Source organism: Rhineura floridana, chromosome 10 (genome assembly GCF_030035675.1).
Source record: "Rhineura floridana isolate rRhiFlo1 chromosome 10, rRhiFlo1.hap2, whole genome shotgun sequence".
Lineage (NCBI taxonomy): Eukaryota > Metazoa > Chordata > Lepidosauria > Squamata > Rhineuridae > Rhineura > Rhineura floridana.
In genome coordinates this window covers 40,100,507-40,124,483 of record NC_084489.1, presented here as the reverse complement: position 1 = coordinate 40,124,483, position 23,977 = coordinate 40,100,507, and the positions used below count along the sequence as shown (strand labels likewise).

Here is a 23,977-nt window from a genome sequence, read left to right as displayed (position 1 = left end):
TATATTAGACTCCAACTCCCCTCATTCCTGATCCTGACTATTGGCCATTGTTGCTGGGGCTGGTGGGAGTTGGAGTCAAACATCATCTTGAGATCCACAGGTTCCCTATCCCATCTGTAAATCATTTGGAACCAGACTGTCAAGATTCGCTTTGCCCAAGAACTTCATTCTACCTGTTTCAGGTCTCTCTGCTGTTGGACATGTGCTGGATAGGCACTTGGGGCGGGGCCTTTTCACAGTCTGAATAACCTCTCTAGAGAAGCCCAGCTGGCCCCATCACTGTCCAACTAAATGCTGGCAGTGAAGACAATTTTATTTAAGTGAGGCTTTTTAACTATTGTGGACATGTAGAAATTATGAAAATATTTCATAAGTCCGGATGCACAGAGAAAGAGCATGCATGAATCAGGAGGAGACTGCAGCTGATTTTCACTAGAGTGTATCCAGGTGCTCCAGTTTTAATTTCTTTTTTGTCTCTTGCAATCCTTAAACTGATAATCTTAGGTGGTATTCAATACTAGTCCTACTCAGAGTAGACTCATTGAAGTTAATAGACATGACTAATTTAGGTTCATTAATTTAAATGGGTTTATTCTGAGTAGGACTTGGGCTGCAATCCAGCACACACTTACCTGGGAGTGAGTCCCATTGAACCCATTGGAGCTTACTTCTGAGTAAACACAGATTGGATTGCAGCCTTCTTTGAATAAAACCCCTTGTACTTCTTGCACAACTCCTGATCCCTCTTTCATTGTACCTATCTCTTGCTTCCTTGCCTCACTAGTCACTAAGATTGCCAAAGAATGATTAATTATTTGGAAATCAAAATCTGGGAAAATAAACCCCCAAAGCAAACATGACCTCACTGTCATTCTGGGTACAGAACTCATAGTTTATAGGGGAAAGATCTAGATTTGTGTGTGGCAAAGTACATAGACCTGAAAAAAACGCATCTAAATCTCATGTGCTTCTAATATTTGTGTTCCATTATAGGTATTTTCTAGGATTCTAGGCTTTCCTTTTCTGTATTTCATATGTTCTGGTTCTGACCAGTTACTTCTCTATAAGTCAAGTTGTGTTGTTTGACAGAAATTGAGATTAATTGGTTCTGTTCCTTTTATGGCCCAAATCGTGCAGAAACATCTATTAACCTAGCCTTCCCCAACCTGATGTTCTTCTGATGTTTTGGACTAAAATTCTCATTACCCCCAGCTATCACGCTAACATCTGAAGGACATCAGATTGGGGAAGACTGAGTTAACCAAACACAGGTTGTGTAGCTGGACCAGGGCAATGTAATAAATGTGTAGATGAGTACAGATTTGATTTGGATATTTTGTGTACAAGTCCAGCATAGATCAATTGTCAAGCTTTTTAACCCCAGCAATATTGGCTACTGTAGTCCATGAAGTCAAGAATGCTCTTCTTTATGTGGCAACCTGTGCTTTTTTCTTGCATTCACATGTTAGAAATGTCAGAAATACGGGCCTCTTGCTTTGTGCCCTTCAGGAGTTGGGATGGACATTCCTTATTTGGGAACAGGCACACCTGCCCTTCACTTCTCTTCAGATAACTTCTCCCCAGTCAGTTGAACTAGATGGCATGTTGCTCCTACAGACCATGTGCTGTATCATTGCTGAACAAGAATACAATAGTTAGAAGCAAATATGAATAAGAAACGCAACCGGTTGCCACAGGATGCAAGCATCCAGGCACCTTGGCTTACCATTATTTGATGTTTACTGTAGGAAGGAGGGACTTGTGTGTAAATTGCATCATGTTCTGTAAAGCTTCTGGGACGGACAAATCAAGTGTCAATCTTCAGGAGTACTCTTAGCAGGGTAACAAACTCTTATTTATTTATTTATTACAGTTATACCCCCTTTCTTTCATCATAGAAACTCAAAGTGGCATACGTATAGTTCCCAGGCGGTTTCCCATCCAGGCACTGGCCATACCCAGAACTGCTTAGCTTCAGGAAGGTGGTGACCTCATGTGCCTTTAGACCATAGCCTGGGACCAACATCAACTCTTGAGGTTGATGTTTGTTTTCAAGCCCTTGTAATATTTCATTTCCTTTATTTTTCTGCTGTACCTATTGGTTTCTTTGTAGTTAGGATCTTCTCTCTGTTTATCAGCATGAATTTTCAATAAGTCTGAACTGATTGCATGATTGGTAACTCCACCATCACCATCGCAACAATTAAACTCAGAAACAGGACACGGCTTCCATGGCCATTTTGTGTTCCTTTCTCTCTCCTCCTTTTCCATCCATAATAACCACCTTTATGTGGTGTATATACTAGAGATTCTGAAACTATGTGTAGGCATTTTACTCATGGGAGCAAAACATTCAAGATGGCCAGATGCAGTTGTATTTCCTCTCCTTCTACTTGAACTGCATGTATCATATCCATTGGTAATAAGTCACATACATGCAACCTGCAACTAGAGTGCAAACTAATATTTTCTAGTTATGTATGTTGAATTATTTAAAACTGGTTTAACTTGGTGCTGTGTTAGATTTCTTTTGGAATAGTGGTACAGCTTTGAAACCTTTTTAACAATCTTCAGTCGATTTGGCTTCACGTGGCTAAAGGTAGTGTTCTGATTGCAGTGCAGGTTTTTTCTGGTCCTTGCATCTTATTCAGGCTTTGTTTTTTCTGTTTTTTAAAAAATATTTTAAGTGATAGAAATTTCTTACAGCCCTTAGTTTGCTGCTCTTACTGTGACTTTATAATCATACTCCTCCCACTTTGCAAGTCATAGAGCAGCTTTTACAGCTTCAGGCAGTTTTAAAAATGTATTATTGGAGTATGCTTTAAATCAATAGTGAGGACTAAGAGGGAAGAAAAATGATAGTGGTAGATGAAGGCAAGTTAAATTGGGAAAATAACAATTTAAAAACTGAAAGCAAGATTTAAATCTTTTTGTGTATCCCTCCTCTGAGGGCAATTCACAAATCTATAAAAGGTTGTCAGGGATTTTTAACAATTGCTCAACTTGTGAATGAGCCAAATAAGGAATACTTAAATATGTGCTTAGTTGAACACACACTTTATACCAGAGCCTTTCACAATGATGTTGTGTGAGGGGTATTATAGCCAGTGAGCAGCTTGCTCAGGGAGGATGTTTGCATTCTGTATCAGATCATTACTGCCTTTGAAGATTTTCAAAAGTCTTCCATGTCAGGTCCTTTCCGCTCTACAATTTACATTTTTTGCTCTCTGTACCCATGTGTGCACATACATCTGCCTACTGAGAACACTTCATGGCATGCATTTGACAAAGTAAGCTCTAATCCATGAAACCTTATGCAACCACAAAATTATTGGCTACAATAGATTGCTTTTTTCAAGTCTTATTACAGTGTGGGGAGGGGACCCTGCAGGCACTGCATTGGCAACCCCTGATTTAGGGGCATGAATGTAGCTTACTAGAGCACATGCTTTGCATGAAAAGGTCCTTGGTATGACCTTGGCATCTCTAGGTAACATAAGAAGAGAACTGTTAGATCAGACCAAAGGCCTATTTAATCTAGTATTCTGTTCCCACAGTATCCAACTAAATGCTTATGGGAAGCCCACAAACAGGCATGAGTGCAATAGCACTCCAGTGTTATAGGTAGGGCTGGGAAAGACCTATCTATAGGAAAGATAAGTCTGAAATCTTGGAGAGCTGCTGCCAGTCGGTGCAAACATGAGCTAGTTTCTCCAGTGGTCTGACTTGCTATAAGGCAGCTTTATATTTTCTCCTTAACCTGAATGAAACTACAAAACTGTGTTACTTGATGCCACTTAGACTAAAGCTCTGGCTCTGAATAATTTATAAATTGTGAATCTTGTGTCTAGACTAAGGGCTGGCTCACACTGTGGCCCAGCTTGTAGACTATGTACACAGTGGGTTGCCGGAGCAAGTCTTGGCTTAGATGTGCCCTACTCCCCAAATGTAGAATGTACATATGCCTACCCCACTTGTTATCTCCTATTTGTTAGACTTCATCTGGCACATTCATACATTTGCACTTCAGACTAATGTGTGAACTATCCTGAAACTGAGGAACGCAAGGCTGGAAGACCATGTTAACAAATTCAACATTTTAAAACTGAGGACTTGTGGTGGTACTGGAGTTTTTGTAACCCACCATTTAATGACTAATAAGCTAGAGAGTCTTTCCGCATGCTTCAGTCTTTAAATCAAGGGGTTGCCCTTGTTTTTAACTCCTTTTCAGCCCACTTCTCATGGACTAATTCTCTGTTTAGGCCAATATTTCATTTAGACTGCTCTTCAAATCCTGTTACAGTGCCTCAAAGAAGATCAGAGCATGCAGGGAACTCTGTTCTAGACTGGTTCACAGAAGCACAAATGTTTTACAGCAGAATAAGAGGAAATTTGCTGTGGAGTCCTGTTCTGGTTGAGAAACTGCTGTTCTGTCTGAAATATAGCAGGGACTCAGAGGGTAAACAACACTATTTAAGAAGCCATTGGTACTCTCATGACTGTGTGTACATAGTTTAAATTACTCTACAGGTGGTGTATGATCAACAGCAAATAATATTACCCCTTCTATATAACTTCTCTAACGATAGTAATTGCTTGTGTTGAATTATAGGAACATCTTCCATCCTTCACAGACATTCAGTTTTCTCCAGCAGCCTACAAAGGCCATAGATGTCAGAATTACTGTAGAACTGTGGCTGTGATAACAACTGTTCAGCTTGGGAGAACTATATACATGATAAATAATACTTGCAGAATACTAATGACAATCATATTCTAAATACCACTGAGTCCTAATCTTTATACAACATAGTTGTGTAGCTGGGGCAGGAAAGTGGAAAGATGTATCTGTTTAAAACTTCATTCCTAAGTGTGCCTACTAAGAAGCAAGTCTCATTAAATTCTGTGGGATTTTAAGTAGGCATGGTTGGAATGGCACTAGGAGTGTCTTTGAAAACACATCACTTCTGTGGATTATGAATAAGTAACTATGCAAGCCTGGAATAAGCAAAGGAGTTGTCTAATTTTGGAAAATTTAAAAATAGCAGTGCATGAGCATTTAGTGGGCAGACTTGTATTAATCCCGAAGACATAATATTTAATACCTGTAATCTGTCCACAGTTATTTACAAATACCAGTTGCTGGAAACTGTAAGAGGGGAGAGTACTCTTGCACTCAGGTCTTGCTTGTGGGCTTCCCATGGGCATCTAATTGGCCACTGGGAAAAGATACTGGATTAGATGGGTCACTGGCCTGATCCAGCAGGCTCTTCTTATGTTCCTGTGTACACTATTCTACTGTGATGATTGAATTGATGCCACTCTTGCTGGAAAGATGTTCATTTCAGTGCATCTCAAAAATGCACCTTTAAAATTGTAGAGTAATAGAATTCTATGTAAGAGAGACTCTGAAATGAGAAACAGTTCCCTTCAACATGATATCTAGTACCTTAAAATGTGGGATGTTTTAAATATCTTGTATTTTACTTTTCCTCTAAAATGTGTGGGCAAGAGTCACAATTCAGTGATAGGGCATCTGCTTTTCATGCAGAAGGTCCAGTTCCTGGCACTTCATTGTGGGACTGGAAATTCCCCTGCCTGAAATCCTGGAAAAATACTACCAGTCAGTGTGCAAAATATTGAACTTGTTGGGCCAATGGTCTGACTCTGCATAAGGCAGCTTCCTATATAACAGCTCAGAATGATATATATGCCGATAACAGGAAGGGGTATTATTCAGTGGTAGCTCTATTCAGAGAAGACCGTAGACATGACTCACTTAGGCTCATTAATTCTGGTGGGTCTACTCCAGGGCTGTAGAGTCGGTATGTCAAACCTTCGACTCCGACTTCTCTATTTTTCTACTGTCCGACTCCGACTGCTCTATTTTTCTACTCTCTGACTCCTTCATAAATGGCAAATGTATATTAATTTTTCTACTGTCTGACTCCGACTCTGACTCCTTCATAAATGGCAAATGTGTATTAATAATATTAATACTAATATTAAAATATTAATTTTATTTTGAAGTCTGAGTCAGTACATTTCTACCGACTCCACCCAAAATTGCTTCCGACTCCACCCAAATTGCTTCTGACTCTGACTCCACAGCCCTGGTCTACTCTGAGTAGCACCTAGTTGAAATACAACTCAAGGTATCCTCAAACACTATGTGGGTATGTGTAATATGAAATTACTTGCCTGAGGTCATTCATTGAACATTAGGGACTGGAAGGCTGTAGTCAACCTGTTTTATTCAGTTGCCTTTAAGCTTACATATCACTTGCATGAATTGACAGTTGCTGCCAGGTTACAGTTGAAAGATGTATTATACTTCAAAATGGCTGCCTTTGGGTTACCAATTTTTGGCTTAATGAGCTGAGATAATATTCAAGTTTCAAGCATCCACATGCAACTGCTTTGCTTTTCCTTTTGCATGAACAGCAAAGCAAACCAGGAAGCCACAGTTAACCATAGCTTCCCATTACTTCCGAACTGGGAATTACAGTTAATGGCCTTCAAGCAAACCAGAATACATAAACAGACATTAAACCTTGGCTTCATATTCTGGCTTGCTTGGAAGCCATTAAGCATAGATTTTCAATTTCACTGCTTATGTGAAGGGAGGCGCAAAGTTGGTGCCTGAAGCTCTTACATATCTCTGCTTACTAAGCTGAGATCTGATGATACAAATGTGGCCTAAATCTTAAGATTCACAGCTAAGCCTTGACAGATGGAATTTTTATACATTGCTGGGGCAGCATGGTAGATGCTACAAAACTGTTTCTTTATGGTCTGTTTTTACATTACTTTATTGGTGTATGAAAACTTGAGTCAGTGAGGTCTTCCTTTTGTTGTTCTTGCCATACCAGCATCATTGATGGGAAAGGTGGGTGGAAATGGCTACCTTTGAAGGAATACTAGCGTAGGAGTTTGTCAGCTATTATACTGCTTTGGTAATACATAAAAGTGGTCTTAGTATATGGACATCTAAATGTACCTTATTTGCTATTTATTGAGACATGCAATATGTTGACCACTTTCACTTACTTTGTCACATTATCTTTCCAGGTTTAGAGACACCTAGTCATCTGTGCCACTTCAGGTTTGTTGTAAGTTCTCAGAAGTTTAGTTAGATCCACAGTTTTTTGGAACAACCCAGTTAGCTTAAGAAACAGTGTAGCGCATATGAAGAATTGTCCTCTTCTCTAGATGTCAGAATCTTGCCTGTTGGTCTTAAACAATCTATGTTTTTTTTAAAGTTCAAGGGCCATAGCTTGATGATAAAAACATTGTCAGCACACTTGGATGAAATGGATTATTTGGATCCATACCAATCGGGTTTCAGGACTGGACATGGTACTGAAACAGCCTTGATCGCTCTGGTGGATGATATGAGGAGGGCATTAGATAGGGGAGAATCCACCTTTCTTGTCCTCCTGGATCTCTCGGCGGCTTTTGATACCGTCGACCACGGTATCTTGTTAGATTGCCTGGAAGGATTGGGAATAGGAGGCACTGTTTTGCAGTGGTTCCGTTCCTTTCTCTCTGACAGGCATCAACAGGTAGCATTAGGGGATGAGGTTTCAGACCCTTGGCCCCTCACATGCGGAGTGCCACAGGGTTCTATCCTCTCTCCCATGCTATTTACCATCTATGTAAAACCGCTGGGAGCTATCATCAGGAGTTTTGGGCTGCGATGTCACCAATATGCAGATGACACGCAGCTGTATCTCTCCTTTAAATCTTCACCAGAGATGGCTGTGGAGACCGTGTCCAAGTGCCTGGAATCCGTGAGTGGGTGGATGGGAAGGAACAGACTGAAGCTCAATCCTGATAAGACCGAGGTGCTACTTGTGGGTGACAGAGGGAGGTTGGGTGCTATTGACCTACAGTTTAATGGGGTAAGTTTACCCCTGAAAGATCAGGTCCGCAGCCTCGGGGTGGTTCTTGATTCCAAGCTGTCCATGGAGGCACAGATTTCGGCAGTGAGCCGGGCAGCTTGGTACCAATTACATCTTATACGGAGGCTGCAACCCTACCTCCCTATTCATCAGCTCCCACTGGTGGTACACGCCCTGGTCACCTCTCGATTAGACTACTGCAATGCGCTCTACGTGGGGTTACCCTTGAAAACGGTCCGGAAACTACAACTGGTGCAGAATGCGGCGGCTCGGTTGCTTACAAACAGCCGCCGCCATAATCACATCACGCCAGTATTATTTCACCTACATTGGCTTCCAGTTGTTTTCCGGGCCCAATTCAAGGTGTTGGTATTAACCTTTAAATCCCTATACGGTCTCGGCCCAGTTTACCTGAAGGAGCGCCTCCAGTACCACAAATTAAGCCGCCCAACCAGATCAGCCACACAGGGCCTTCTCTCAGTCCCACCAATGAAAACAGCTAGGTTGGTAGGGACTAGAGAGAGGGCATTTTCAGTGGTGGCCCCCACTCTCTGGAACTCCCTCCCATTCGATCTTCGCCATGCCCCTTCCCTGGATACATTTCGCCGGGCATTAAAAACTTGGCTCTTTGGACAGGCCTTCAGGAATTCTGGGGAGGGCTAACTTTTTTGGGATATTTTATTATCTATTGATTGCCCTAACTGATCTCATGCTGCTGTGATTAATGATAGTACTGACTTTATTGTATTTTATCTGTATTGTATTGTATTTTACTGAATTTTAGTTTGTACGTCGCCTAGAGTGGCTTCGGCCAGATAGGCGACACAAAAATTAAAAATTATTATTATTATTATTATTATTATTATTATTATTATTATTATTATTATTATTATTATTATTATCTGCTTTGAATGCAGAAAGTTCCAGGTCAGCTGCCAGTCAGTATAGACCAGGTGTGGGGAACCTTTGGCTCTGCAGATGTTGCTGGACTGCAACTCTCATTATCTTTGGCCATTGGCCATGCTTGCTGGGGGTGATAAAAGTTGTAGTTCAGCAATATCTGGAGGACCAAAGATTCCCCACATCTGGTATAGACAGCACTGATACAGGGGTCTGACTCAGTCTGAGATAGCTTCCTATTATCCTATGGATTGTGTAGATTCTAGATTGGATACTACAATCAAATGTAAGGGGTATAACCTTGACAAACAGACTGGAGTTCAGGTGGAATAGATTCTCTAAAGATACTTGTAGTTTTCAAGGGAACTGTGCAACTTGTGTGTTTAAACCCCCCCTACAAAACTTCCTGTATGATCCACAATGAGCAATTGATTAATTGTGGAAGGTTATTGTCAAGACCAGTAGCGTGGCTGGGTTGAGAAAAGCATTAGACATATTTAAACTGATAGTCTGTGGCCAAACTCATTTGTAACATGCCATTAAAACAACTTTCTAAAGCTTAGCGTGAATAACAATTCTATATAATTTTTCCTGTTATGCATGCCCTTGGAAAGAAATTATACTTGTCATCACAACTGAAGATTAGATGCTGAGCTTCATAGCCATCAGCCTAACATGTAAGGATCATTTATATCCTACTATGGAAGGCCCTGCTTCCTCACTAAGATAAACATCAGCTGCTGCATTTAATGGTATATATTAGTAGCACTTACACAAGATTGATATTGCTGGATATACTGCCACTGCTTTAAAATGTTTGAGGCAGTCTTAATTGCCTATATGAGGAGCTTTATGTGAACAACTTAAATAAATATGTGATATGAAGTTATTTTTTAGAATGGTAGCGATGAACATAATGGATTGGGCCTGAACCTTACTAAGAGCACAATCCTATATATGTTTACTCAGAAGCAAGTCCTGTTGAATGTAATGGTATTTTACTCCAAGGTAAGTGTAGGTAGTATTACAGCTTAGGTTAGTTGTATTTAAGCCTCCTTTGATTGCCAGTCACTGCCTCTCAGCCTCAGTGGAAGACAATGGTAAACCACCTCTGAATACCACTTACCATGAAAACCTTATTCATAGGTAATGGGACTTCAGGCATGACTAACCTGTCCCATTGGTTTATATTGGATCTAAGTTCAACTAACTTAAATCTGGATCTATCCCATTAGCATTTTTTGTTTTTATAACAGCTATTACATTGGCTCATGTTGCAAGATGTGTACCTGAAATGGACCCTATCAGATGAAAATTAAAATAGCAGAACTAATTATTTTTGTATAATCAGCACAACATATGTTTTCAAGAGCTGCTTTCTATATATATTGTTATTGCAATGTAAGCCTTTTGTTAAATAGAATTTTGTGGGATTTGTTTACTTCCTGGTATGCTGGGGAGGAGGAGAAGTATCTTCTTTACCCTCTCAGTTCTTAGAAAAAATTGGTTCTAGTGATATTATAAAACCTTCATCTCTACCACTGTACTCTTAAGAGAATGGCAACTTCAGTTACTTGATAAACATCACAGAACTTAAAATATAACTGGTGAAATGATTGTTGATTGTAAGTAGGCTACCTGAGCAAGAAACTATGGGGTGAGGGAACGTAGATCACCTATTAAGAGGAGTTTTGGAAGGTAAGGATGAGATCAAGGATGTGGCCAATATGATCCAGTTATTGCAGAAAGCTGGAGTATTGCAGCACTAATCCAGGATTACTGTAGAAATAGCATGGCCAGGCTGCTGCATGTTCTGCTTTTGGATGTGCATGTATACTGTTTTTGTTTAGATGGTTTATGGCAGAAGGAGCAGATGGTTGCTGATGTCCAACTAGAGTTTGGGGATATATTTTCCAGTTACTGTGTTTGTATGCATAATCCTGTGGAGATTTAGATAGTTATTATTTGTTTGGCTTGAACGGTACATACTTGTCATAGCATGGATTGAAAACTTTTGCATCTGAATAAAATTTCTACCTGTTGCAACCTAGACTTTTATCTTATGACCATAGACAGCTTTGTTTCAAATTTGCAGCATTTGGTGCTCCCCACCCTCCCTCCAATGAGGAGGCATACAGAAATGTTTGATGGATTCTGCAGCCTTGGTTCCAAAAATAATAATATTTAGCTGTTTTTGTCAGCATGCCAGTTGATGCTTGGGAATCCACACAGATAAAATTTGCAATAAGAAAGGTCTTTGGAACTACCATTATCTTAACTGCTGCCAAACTAATTCTCTTTCAAAGCCTTCTAAGTTGGTTGCCATCACTACATCTTGTGGGAGTGAATTCCGCAGTTTGTGTCCTGAATCTTGCAACACTCATAACTTCTTTGGATGGCCTAAGTTAATAGTATGAGAGAGGAAGAAAAAATTCTCTCTGTCCACTTTTCACCATGAGTAATTTTATGTATTTTTATCATGTCTCCCTCACTTTTTTCTAAACTAAAAAGCCCCAGATATTGTGAACTTTACTCACAGGACAGTTGCTCCAGCACCTTGAACATTTTGGTTGCCCTTTTTTAACCTTTTCCAGCTATAAAATATTCTTTCTGAGAAATGAACGCAGTGTGACTACACATTTGCCTGTTGCCTCCAACCTGTAGGAAAACTTGTTGGTGTCACAAAGACAAAATGTGCGAAACTTTTCATGTGCACCTTTCTAAATCATTGAGTTTAAACATGGTGGCAACTTACACTGGTTGTCTTGGTTTCTCTAGGCAGAGATGGAAAAATATTTCTGATTCCTAGATGCAAGTATCTTTTTCTTCAAGTGCCAGAACCGCCTGGAATCTTTTTAGCTGTGTCCTTTTAATTTTTTTCTAGATTATTAATGTAAATTTTCTGCCACGTGTGCATTGCTTCCTTAGCCTTTGTGTTTACTAGCATAATTGCATTATTTTCCAGAAACCCTAAAGTGGTTGACAGCAACCTTGGTTTATCCACTATAGGAAAAAAAATATAGCTGTCAGAATTTCTGAAAGCATAATGTAACTGTCATTAGCCTCCTACACATGCTTTCAAGGCAAACATGTTTGCTAGGAAGAAATTGAGTGCATTTATTAGAAAGTGTAGTTGTAGCAACTTTTTTTTAAAAAACCCAACTCTTACTTCATTTTGAGAATGACACTACATGGTTAAAAAAGTTAGTAAGAATGGCCAGAAAAATAAATTGGATTTTTTGAGGAGGTGGTATTAAGAATGTCTTCTTTTACTGTGTTCTTCACAGTTGCTTTCATTATATAAGATTAAATTATTCATGGCATCCCAAAGCTTCATGCTTTGGGATTACAACAGTGCAGAACCTTACAGTTTTCTCAAAGGAGATTTGCACTTTTAACAGACTTCTTTCTGGTGTGCATGGCCTTTTGAAAGCTGCCTTTTCCCTCAGCTTACTTCTGAACACTGCGGTCCTAGGTATACCTCTTTTCCTCAATATTATGCTGTTCTGTTCTTCAGCTTAGTTTAGTGGTAGTGGGATTATTTTGGTCATAGTTCAAATTTTAATGCAAATATGAGTATATACTTGTGCTTTCAAATACTATTGTGGGCCAGTAATTCCATTTCTGTTCAGTGCTACTGATGGGGGTCTCTGTTCTGTACATATAAATCAATTATACAATTGTACCACTTAAACGAACATACACAATAACTGTTTGAACTGTGCTATTAGCATTAATGATGACTTTGTTTTTTACACACATATAAACTGGAAATGTTTCTTGAAAGCTAGATAATTGAGTGAGGTGAGAACAGTGTGTTTGGCTCTTAACTAGTTGCATGATTATTTTAAAGGAAAAATGGGCACACTAAATTTACTAAATTAAACCTGACTTTTTAAAACTGAGCTGTTGTTCAACTTCTTCCTGTTCATCTTTGTTTTCAGCAGCAATGCAGCAAGTTTTGGATAACCTTACGGATTTGTCTCCATCGACAGGAGCTGAAGAAATAGACCTTATTTTCCTGAAAGGAATTATGGAGAATCCTATTGTAAGATCGCTTGCTAAGGTGACAAGTTTTTTGTTAGTGAATATTAACTTCAGAATGTAGCATGAAGGTGGGGCTGAGGAGAGCTCGATTAGTATATTGGGAGTTGCTGGACTTCACCAGGTATGCAGTAGGGTCTAGATGTCTGTGTCTGTACTCCTCTTGGTATGGATTGTGTATTCAGCTCCTAGCAAGATTCTGAGGGGGCACTGGCTGGGAAGGACTTTCCTCACACTAGTAGCTGAAGATGCTTCTAGTCCCTGTGTACACAGTAATGCCATCTAGCATGCAAAGGAGATTATGAGCCTTTCAGAAGGCCTCAGCATTTTAGGGAGATAGTCTGGTCCAGAGTTATTTAGGGCTTTGTATATTAGTAGGAGAACCTTAAAACTCTCTTGGTGGCTTTTAGGCAGCCAGTGCATATCCCTCAGCACCGGTGTGATATGTGCCTGATAAGAACCACCACTCACCACACGGGCTGCAGCATTCAGCACTAGTTGCAGGCGCCGGACCGGCTTCAAGGGGAAGCCCCACACAGAGCGCATTGCAATAGTCCAGATGTGAGGCTGCCAACGCATATGTCACATTGGCCAAATTATCCCTGTCCAGAAACTAGCACAGTTGATACACCAAAGCTGGTGATAGGCACTCTTTGCCACAGAGGCCATCTGGGCTTCCTTGGACAAAGATGCATCCAAGAGCACCCCTAAACCGCTTACCCACAGTGTCTGTCTTCAGTCTTTTGACCCTCATCTATTCCACGACTGCATCCAGGCACTGGCTTGGCTTATGCACAGCCTCTCCTGACTCAGATTTAATAGAAAAGTAGAGCCGAGCGTAATCAGCATACTGATGACACTATACTCCAAACCTCCTGATGATTGCTCCCAGCAGTCATATAGATGTTTAATATCACTGGGGACAAAATAACTGCCAAGGTGTAGACTTGTAGTTCCTTAATGGTATTCTCTGGTACTGCTCATGCAGGTAGGAGCAGAACCACCATAAAACAGTGTCTCTAACTCCCAACCCACAGAGACAATCCAGGAGGATATAATGGTCAGTGGTATAAAGGTCTCTGAGGGATCCAACAGCAACAGTAGCGTTTCACTCCCCCCATTTTTCCCTCAAAAGAGGTCATCTGTCAAGGTGACTGTGCCAAACCCAGGCCTGAAACCAGAGTGGAATGTGTCCAGATACTCTGTTTCCTCCAAAAGCACCTGCAGCTGAACTGTTGCCACCCTCTCAAACACCTTACCTCAAAAGGGGTTCTTAGACAGTTGACGGTAGTTGTTAAAATACCTCAGTGTCCAGGGAGGGCTATCTTAGGAGCAGGCATATTACCGCCTCCTTCAAGGCAGTCGGGGCAGACCTCCTCATGCAACCCCTCCCCCCCAGGACCCACCCAGTCAAACCTTCCTGACTTGCATGAGTAAACCAGAATGGCAAGGGTCAAGAGGGCAAATGGTGGGATGGACAGCCAGAAGCATTTTGTACACATCCTTGGGCCTCAATAGCTAGAACTGAACTGGTAGAATTGGATAAAACTGTGAGCTGGGTGTCTCGCCAGATACTGCATTTGCAGTGGCATCAAGATCAGTATGAATGAGGAAAATGCTGTCGTTGAAGTGCCCGGCCAACTTAATCACAGCAGATGGTGATCCATTAACTGGAGCAAGTAGCCCAAGCTTTTTCACTACTCAGAAGTGCTGTTCTGAGTGGCTAATTGAGGATGTAATGGAGGCAACAATGTGGGCCTTTTTTGCTGCTATCATTACTAAGCAATGGTGTGGTTGTGCTTTCTAACTGCTATTGATCAACTTCACACAAGCTTGTGTCACTTCCTTTCTAGCCGTCTAGTCTGCTTCATTGCTCATAGTGCTGAAGAAAAGCATTCCAAAATTGTAATGGTTGAGGAGAAATGGGAAATCTGCACTTTGTGCAAACTAATAAATTGACAACATCTTATAGGTGCTTAATGAAGGAAACTGAATATATGAAAATAAAGTTTTCATATCAGAATTCTTGAATTCACTGGTAGCATTCATCCTGACTTCTGGGATACATTTGAATCCCAGGTGCACTTTTCATTGTATAATTTATACATGAATAGACCTGCAGGATTGTTCTAGGACATTGTCACAAACTGTCACCCATACAGTGTCCCCTAATTTTAGCCAGTTACCATTTACCATTTTCCTTTTGGAACCCAAAAAACCCTCTGGGGTCTGAAAAATACCCCAGTTTACTCAAGAGAAGCAGCGAATGTATATGGCTCAGAAAAGTTCTGACTCCTCTGAATAAGTATTCTGTGGCTCAAGGTGCTTTGATTTGTGTCGAGCATACTTGTGGTGACAAAAATGGGGGGGGGTCCTCTGGGGTATTAAGTGACCCCATCCTTCCATTGGAAATCTCATTGGGGTCTAAATAAACCCCCAAGTCAAGCTAGTTTGATTTTTTTAAAAAACAGTGGATGAAGGTTAAAGGCTTTTTAAAAGAGAAAATGTGTACATGCTAGAAACATGGATGTGCATGTTTCACACTTCGCTAGCAGTACTTTCCTTGCATCAAGATCTCAGGGGTTGTGATTACAATTTATTTGTATATAATTTTTTGCCCCAAAGGAGCCCCAAACAGTGAACAGAATATTAAAACAAAATATACAATAAAATGCCATAAATTGTTTGGCAAGCAAAACAATATAAGGTAGCAAAATTGCAACATAGGAGGGCCAAAGAAAAACCATCCCAAGCCCTTGCTCTTATGCCTACCCAACAGAATTACCCCAAAGGGTCGATAACAGGCATCTTTAATGTCTGCTGGTGTCCTCTAGATAGAACTCTGGTATAGAGCAGTGTTTCATTTAAGCGAACAGGACTGTGCAGTATTTTTTTTTAAAGCAGAAGTGTCCTGACTTTTATAGTGGGACATGAAAGTTGTAATAAATGTAAAACAAGCTTGACTTATTTGCCTATCTGTGCTTTTTAGAAAAACCCAGTTTTACACTAGTTTAACATGTTGGGTGATGGTGCATAGAACTTTTTGTAAGCAATTGCTAGCCACCATTATAGTTGCCATGGTGCGGAAAAAAATGTTAAACTTGTTTTTGTGCATAGATCTTATTACTTCCACAGAGTTGTATGCTAGCTATAGTACCTTGCTCATACTGCTAAGAGGTAGGGGAAGCAAATAACTATATAGAACAGGGTTGGGGAACCTTTTTGGCTCCATGGCCAGATTGCTTTCAGAATTGTCCTGACAGGCAAAATTTGACAGATGGGTGGGGCCAGCTTACAATGAATCAACTGCAAGGCAGTTTGAAGTTCCAAAGGTGAGTCTTCAAAGCAACTTGCAGGGCACTGCTAAAATGAAGGTTTTTCCTTTTTTTAGCAGAGGATTCTGATACATAGTCCTTCCTGAATTGGAATCCTGCTAACAAGCTCCTTAATTGATGGATGGGGGTTAATTCCTGCTCAGTTTGGCTGTGTGCATGTGCGCCAAAATTAGCAGGATTTAACCCGTGCTCGTCTTACATGTGGGGCTTAAATCCTGCTGTTTGGGCTGTGCTCCCCTGTTCTCTGCTGCGAACAGGCACATGCAGGTGGCACAAAACTTAATCCTGCCCTCCCACCTATCAGATGATGCCACAAGTAATAGTTGGTAGGTGGGCATGATTTGGGGAAAATGCCCTTGCAGGCCAATTTGGACCCCTGGCCAAAGGTTCCCCACCCCTGATTCAGAATATACAGTTGCATGCTTTATTCACCTGAGCTGTCACTTCAAAATGTTCTGTAGCTAAAACACAAATCCTAGACTATCTAAAAGAGCAACTTGCAACAGAGATGATACAGTTGGAAAAGCAGAGTTGTTAATCAAAACACTAAGAGAGCCTTGTAATGTAAATGGTAAATCAAAGGCACTTTCCTGTTAGTATAAGATTTATTTTGTAATCTTTATAGGCTCATGAACGACTGGAAGATTCTAAACTTGAAGCTGTAAGTGACAACAATCTGGAATTGGTAAATGAGATTCTTGAAGATATCAGTCCATTAATAAACAAAGATGAAAACATTGCAGAGTTGGTTGATATACTGAAGGAGCCACACTTCCTGGTAATAATACTTCAGTCTTAACAATGAAAAAAATCTGTTCATTTAACTCTGATTATATCAAAATCAATTTTCGCCTGCCTAAAGATGAAACACTGGGCTTGATCTAGAGAGAGTTGATTATGCTTTAAGTCATACTCAAATAAATGAATATTGAGTTAGTCGTGAACAATTTGTTTCTCAAGTGTAAATATTTATTTATTTATTTATTTATTGCATTTGTATACCGCCCCATAGCCGAAGCTCTCAGCAGTTTACAATTAAAAACAAATATACAAATTTAAGAACACATTTTTTAAAAAAGCAATTTAAAAACACATGCTAGAATGCCTGGGAGAAAAGCATGACTTTCTCTGAATTGGAGCATATACAGAAAAAATAAGCTTAAAATGAAAGCTATTAAGAAGGATAAATTAGAAGCTCACTGTGTTGATCTTTTGAATGTGAATTGAGTTTGTGAAATTTTGCAGTCCCCACTTGTTCACAGAAACGTTTAAGTTATCTCCCCTTCTAAGTACTAGTGAACGACTCTGGATTTTTGAGGGGAGGTGTTGAAATATTTCTCCAATTCTGACTATTGGGGCATCTGACTATTGGGACTATCCTAGCTTATGTACAAACAAATGTCACGTTAGTAACTATATCACTACTCTCAATTTTATATGTGTGTGCGTGTGTAAAAATATTTATTTGCAGTCACTCTTGGAAGCCCATGATATTGTGGCATCAAAGTGCTATGAGTCTCCTCCCTCCAGCCCAGAAATGAATAATTCTTCAGTCAACAATCAAATAGTACCAGTAGATGCCATTCGTATACTTGGCATTCACAAAAAAGCAGGGGAGCCACTGGTAAGTATTTTGTGAAAAACAAACGTTTTTCCACCACCTCTAAATACAGAGAGAGGGACACTTGGCATGTTTGTGTATACTGGCTTTGTTGCTTCTCTTAACCAAAGTTATAAGAAAGTCAATGCATTCTGAATTGAAGCTGCAACCTAAGAAGGAGCAGAAGTAGGGAAGGAAAAACCTCTTGGAGTATTGGAGTAGCTGAGCAATCCAGAGCTTTCAGAGGAGTTGAAACCTTTACCTGTATGGGATAAAGAATGTCATTTGCCAGAAACACTTGTTAATATTCCCCAGGGCCTCAGTAACTGCAAGGCTAATTTTAAATGTTAACTGGGCATTATAATTTTTAAAATAAATGTTGGGCCATAGTAGTGAAAATATATAATTGGCACTTCTCTGCACTTCTGTTATACCTACACTTTTGGATAGATGAATAAACCTTAACTCAGGATTGACTGGAATTATTGTGGTCAGTTCATTTGAAGTGCTTTTCTTTTTTGGATTTGAGGAATACAATGTATACATTTTAACAGTTCCTATGTGGTGTCAACAGATAAGAATAAGAAATCACAGTATTAAGATCTTCATTTTGAAATGTGGATATTTGTTGCCGAGGTAAATTCTGATGGCCCTTCCAATCTGCATTTAGGGCGTGACATTTAGGGTGGAGAATAATGATCTGGTAATTGCAAGAATCCTTCATGGAGGAATGATAGATCGACAAGGGCTTCTACATGTGGGTGATATTATTAAAGAGGTTAATGGTCATGAAGTTGGAAACAATCCAAAAGAGTTGCAAGAACTTCTGAAGAATATTAGTGGTAGTGTCACTCTGAAGATTCTTCCTAGCTACAGAGATAATATTATTCCCCAACAGGTCAGTAGTACTGTGCTTGACTTGAAGTTATTTAGAAACTTAAATGTTCATTTGTTTCCTTTCCCTTGCTCTAATGTTAATTACATCCAACTATGTTCATACCTGTAGTAAAACACTTGTCTATCAATGGATCACCAAAGCCACTTAACAGATTATAAAATCCCTATGTAGAGTGTATATCATGAAGGATTCATATGAATTAATATACCACAGTCACACAGGGTTTTATTTCGCTCAGAATTCACGTTGCCACAACTCCTCAGTGTATGAACAGAGTAGGAAACACACCTCTGAAGTGGCACATTACTGTCTACAAAAGCTTTTTACATTTAAGTTCCTAAAATTTTTGCAAATTCCTCTTAAATTAGAATGTTTTCTGGTATCTAGTGAATACCTTTTTGCCTAATATATACTTAAACCATGTATAATTTATAGTTAAAACAAAAATGATCTACATTAATTTGCTTATAAATTCTTGAGTTAGTGTTTTGTTTTGGGCTAGGGTTATAGTTTTATAAGTTTATGGTGTACAAAAACATGTCTGTGCAATAGCAACACATTTGGAGGCTGTGTGCAGTTGGCTGGGCTTTGGTCCAGTTCCCAAACATGCAGAGTAGAAAAGAAAACCCCAATGGATAAAAGGCGAGCCTGTCTTTACAGAAAGAGGATTTGCTGGATCAACTTGTTTTGTCAGAAGGAACATTTTTCTTCTGAAACATACAGAACAAACTATTCTGATGAAATGTTCAAAAAGTGTTAGCTTTGTCATCATGTTTAAAGCAAATGTAAGTTGTTGGGAACAATTGCAATACTAACAATTTTTCAGTAATGTGTGTCTGACTACTGTTTTAACATTTTGTTCTAATTTCTCCCTAATATCTTATCCCAAAAGCTTCTTGGCAGCTTCCATTTTATAAAAACTATGCAATACGCAGTATAAACTAGAGAACTACCCAATATGTTTTGGTAACCTGCAGAAAAACTGGAATAAACCAAATTGTATAAACCTAAGTATCAACATCTTAGGGCTCACTGTTCTATTAATGAGTGAGGCTATTTTAGCAGGGGGAGCAAGGGGTGGAAGATCATCTTAGCTGAGCATCTAAAGAGTACATTTCCTCATACCATGGATCAGCTGCAGCCTTTCCTTCCCCACTTAGAACTAGGGAGCAGGTTTCTTTCCATGGAAGGAGCATGGACTCCCATGCAAGTCTCAGTCCTGGTATTGTCTTAATTAAAAAATTAACCATTACTCCCATCTCCAGAAAATAGGCATCTGAATATTTGGAAATAAATTTTAAACATTGTGATAGTACTCATATACCACTGCTGAACTTTTAATGCCTTTGTTCACACATTGGGTAAGCCATACCATAGCTTAGAATAATTGAACAAATGTGTAGTTGTCTCAGAGGGGAAATTGCAGTTGCTTTGCTCATTGTTCTGCTGCTGTGCTTTGCTGGGCTATGCCCATGGTTTGGCTTAGGGTGTTTGAACCTGAGCTTGTGGTTCAGCTCTCCCTGGACAAATCATGAGCTGTAACCAAGGTTTGCCCTATGTTGTATAGTTTGTGGTTTGTCTGGAGAGAGCTAAATCACAAGCCTGGGTTCAGACAACACGCTAGGCCAAACGTTGGCTTAGCTCAGCAGAGCAAAGCAACAATATGATCAGGGAGGACCAAGTGGCTGCAACCTCCTGTCTGAGCCCGCACATTCGCTTATTTGAGCTAAGCCATGGTTTGGCTTAGCATGACATGAAAACCAGCCCAATGCAAGTAATTTGTGTTCACTGCTTTTATATTTGCTAGAAACTTAATTGTCTTTTAAAAAATTCCATTGTCTGTATATTACTCAAGTCAATCTGTAAGCATCTTTTAAACTTGCTAAGCATTTGTTAGACTATTGCAATCCTTGTATCTTACCTTTTTATTACTTGTTTCAGGTATTTGTGAAGTGTCACTTTGATTATAATCCATATAATGACAACCTGATTCCATGCAAAGAAGCAGGGCTCAAGTTTTCTAAAGGAGAAATTCTTCAAATTGTGAATCGGGAAGACCCAAACTGGTGGCAGGTTAGAAAATGATAAATTTAATTAATGTAACCTGCTGTAGACATTTTCAGAAGCTGCATTGACCTGACAGTTCCTAAGTTTCTAAGCTTTATTTATTGCATGTTTTCTCATCGTGCAGAGTCTTTCTATTAAAATATACATTGCAACACTTTTAAAAATTTATCTGCCTGTGTTTTGGTGTAATAAGGGATTGTTCTCAAACTTCAGTTGTAGGCAGCTATTTTTCATGGACATCCCTGAGTACAGTAGGGCCCCACTCATACAGCAAGTTACATTCCAGGCCCCCGCCAAAAAGCGAAAACCACCGGAAAATGGGACCCTACTGTATTTCAGCTGCTGCTGTCCAGCTGACAGCGATCAGCTGTAGCGTGGAAAGCTCCAGCCACCGCGCTCCAGCTGACAGCGATCAGCTGTAGCGCAGGGAGCTGGTGCGCTATAGCTGATCGCTGTCAGCTGGAGCTCCACACATTACAGCTGATCGCCCTGCTGGCGGCGCCGTATTAGCGGAACGCCGAAAAGTGAGGCCCTACTGTATTCAGAACTGTTACATAAAACTCTGATTGACATACTAGATCAAATTGTTAGTCCGTCCATTCCAAATGGTTGTAGTGAACTTTTAAATCAAGAGAAATAACAGAATGAAAGATACAAGAATGCTATAAGTTTGTCCACAGTTTATCGTTGCTGGTCCCAGGTTACCTGAGGCTGCTATATTCAATCAGAATGTAGGACTAACATTTTATAGAAAACCTAGTGGAGAACAAATGTGTGAGGTGGTATATTTATTATAGAACTTTAGGCTAGTGGCGTTGGCAGATTTTGTGGATCTTCATGAATAAAAAAGGATCCATGGATTATATAGTCACAGAACTTTGTTTCCAGTGATACAAAACATTCCATTTCTACAGGTTCAAATGGTTAAATTCCTTATTTAGGCACATCTATACCTACCTTCCTAGCATTCTGCTCAGTACATTCCAGCTTTGTTCTAGCTTTCTCTCCAGAGCATGATTGGGGATCCTGCTATGTGAGGGAATATCAGCCCTCTGTTTCAGGAGAAATGGAGGTGGAGGAGACACTTGCTATAGAATTATGCTCCTTTTTTGTATATAGCTTAGTAATATATGCCCCTTAGCTTTATTTCTCCTCACTTCACGCACACACACACCAGAATATACCAAGAAAATTAATTTCATTGGAATATTGTGGTTTTATTCAAGCTTCTTGGAATACAGTAATTTCCATTTTTTGACATTATTGATGGTGTTCTGGCAACATACAGAAGTTTCTGAATTTGAATTGGATTGCAAATTATGCCACTAGTATAAGGAAAAAGGATGAAACCTACTATCTTGAAATTTTACATCTGGGTTACAAAAATCAAGCTTATGATCTTAGAGCACAGTCTACTGAAATTAGAGAAAGTGGTCGTTCTCTGTGTTGCTTCTGTTATGAGTAAATTGGTAGAAAGTATTAAATAGAATTTTGTCAAGCATACATGAAAACAAATCTCGCTAAAGAAGAATCAAAATGGTTTTTTGCAAAGTCATCCACTAAAATTTAAGAATTCTTAGTGTCAAATATGTTGATAGGGGTGTTCAGGTAGATACTGTGTATATGGCTTCCAAAATATCTTTGATTTAGTCCTTCATCAATGGCTCCTGAGTAATTGTGGACTTCATCACTTATATGTAAACTTCATCACTTATGGAATAATAGATTCATAACTTGTTAAAAACGGGAAACAGAGTAGAAATGAATAAGTAGTTTTTACAGTGGAAAGATAAAAAGTGGGCCCTCCCAGGATCAGTGTTGGGGCTGATGCTTTTTAATTTGTTCATAAGTGATCTGGAGTTAGAGGTGAACACTGCGGTAGGAAATGACACCAAATTATTTTGCATGGTAAAAACCAAAGGAGACTGAAGGATTCTACAGGATTCTAGAGAACCCTTCAAGAGTTTCTAGTTGGCATATTTGGTGCTTCTGCCCATACTTTGGTCTCTTTGTGGAATGCAGAGCCAGTTGACATAATTGTTCCTAAGTACCCTTTTTCTACTCGATTAGTCTGAGGCAGCAAGTAGGAGCATTTATGAAGTGAAAGGGATGGAAGACTTGCAATGAATCTGATCAAATACTAATTGGTTCATTATACTCTATGGCTGTGATGTCAGCAAATAAACAGCTCTTTTCTGACACCATTGCATCTGCACAGTGCTATTCACATGAATAAGCCTCCTACAATTTTGCCTATATAGTGGTTCAAATTGTTGCATCTAATAAGCAGCAGATGCAAGTGATTTTATCCTCGAAAGTGCTTTGCAAGCAAGTCACAGAGGATTTAAAATAAAATTACATGCATCTGCTGTGTATTGGATGCAACAGTTTGAATCATGCCAATCTGTGGAAGCGATCAGAGCTTGATCTGTTTCTGTGGTGTTGGTTGGCTTTCAAAGTTTTGAGGCTTGAGGAACGTGGGCAAGGTGCGTAGACAATTATGACCCACTTTGTGCCCAACACTTGACACTCTTAGGTCATATCAAACAGCAAGGGATCGACCAGCTGTGTCTAAGATGATAAATGCTTCCTTAAGAGTCAAAGCATTTTGATTGTTTTGAAGAAACCTACTCTGGATCCAGAAGTTGTTAATTGTTGGATGGTTGCTAATATTCTCTTTTTGGGCAGGATATTCAGATGAGTGGTTGCTATACAACTCCAGGCACATAGCTAAGACATGATTTCTAGATCCATTTCACTCAAGGTTCAGGCTGTTTGAGACTGCTTTGGTTTTTTCATGGTGGGAGAAAAACAGAATCTATTTATTCTCCTTAACCTCTCACTGGCTTTTAACAAGTGCTGATCATGATATCCTTTTGCATAGGCTGTCTGGGGTAGGAATTAAAGGGTGCTACAGTGGTTCAATTTCTACCTGAACAAATGATTCTAGATTGGGATTTGGGACAATTACTGCTTGACTCTGTCTTATCATCATCACCCACCCTTCACTAGAAGGTCCCAGGGTAGGTTACAGAAATTTAAAATACGTTATTAGAAATCTTTAAAACACATTACATTCCCAAATAGAGTGGGTCCTGAAGACATACCTCTTAAGTGCCAAAGTCCAGGGTAAAGAGATGCATCTTTAGCATTTGCCAAAAACTGTACAAGGGAGGGAATTCCACAATTTAGGGGCTGCCACAAAGAAAACCCTCTCCCAGGCCACCAT

The 23,977-nt window shown here is 39.7% G+C and overlaps 2 protein-coding genes across 14 annotated transcripts in view; one reads left to right on the top strand and one right to left on the bottom strand.

Moving 5' to 3' along the window:
- The window catches only part of PALS2 (protein associated with LIN7 2, MAGUK p55 family member), a 56,870-nt gene that overhangs the window by 15,051 nt on the left and 17,842 nt on the right, over positions 1–23,977 (top strand). For 8 of the 13 annotated variants that reach the window (XM_061587434.1, XM_061587424.1, XM_061587431.1 and 5 more), the window contains 5 exons: positions 12,749–12,870; positions 16,809–16,961; positions 17,655–17,807; positions 18,454–18,681; positions 20,623–20,754. In XM_061587434.1, coding sequence (XP_061443418.1) covers positions 12,754–12,870; positions 16,809–16,961; positions 17,655–17,807; positions 18,454–18,681; positions 20,623–20,754 — 783 coding nt within the window. In that variant the 5' untranslated portion in view covers positions 12,749–12,753. The remainder of the gene's footprint in view (positions 1–12,748; positions 12,871–16,808; positions 16,962–17,654; positions 17,808–18,453; positions 18,682–20,622; positions 20,755–23,977) is intronic. The other 5 variants (XM_061587428.1, XM_061587425.1, XM_061587432.1 and 2 more) reach the window with 2 other exon arrangements.
- The window catches only part of GSDME (gasdermin E), a 72,848-nt gene continuing 66,136 nt past the window's right edge, over positions 17,266–23,977 (bottom strand). The window contains exon 11 of the mRNA XM_061587440.1: positions 17,266–18,045. Coding sequence (XP_061443424.1) covers positions 17,926–18,045 — 120 coding nt within the window. The 3' untranslated portion in view covers positions 17,266–17,925. The remainder of the gene's footprint in view (positions 18,046–23,977) is intronic.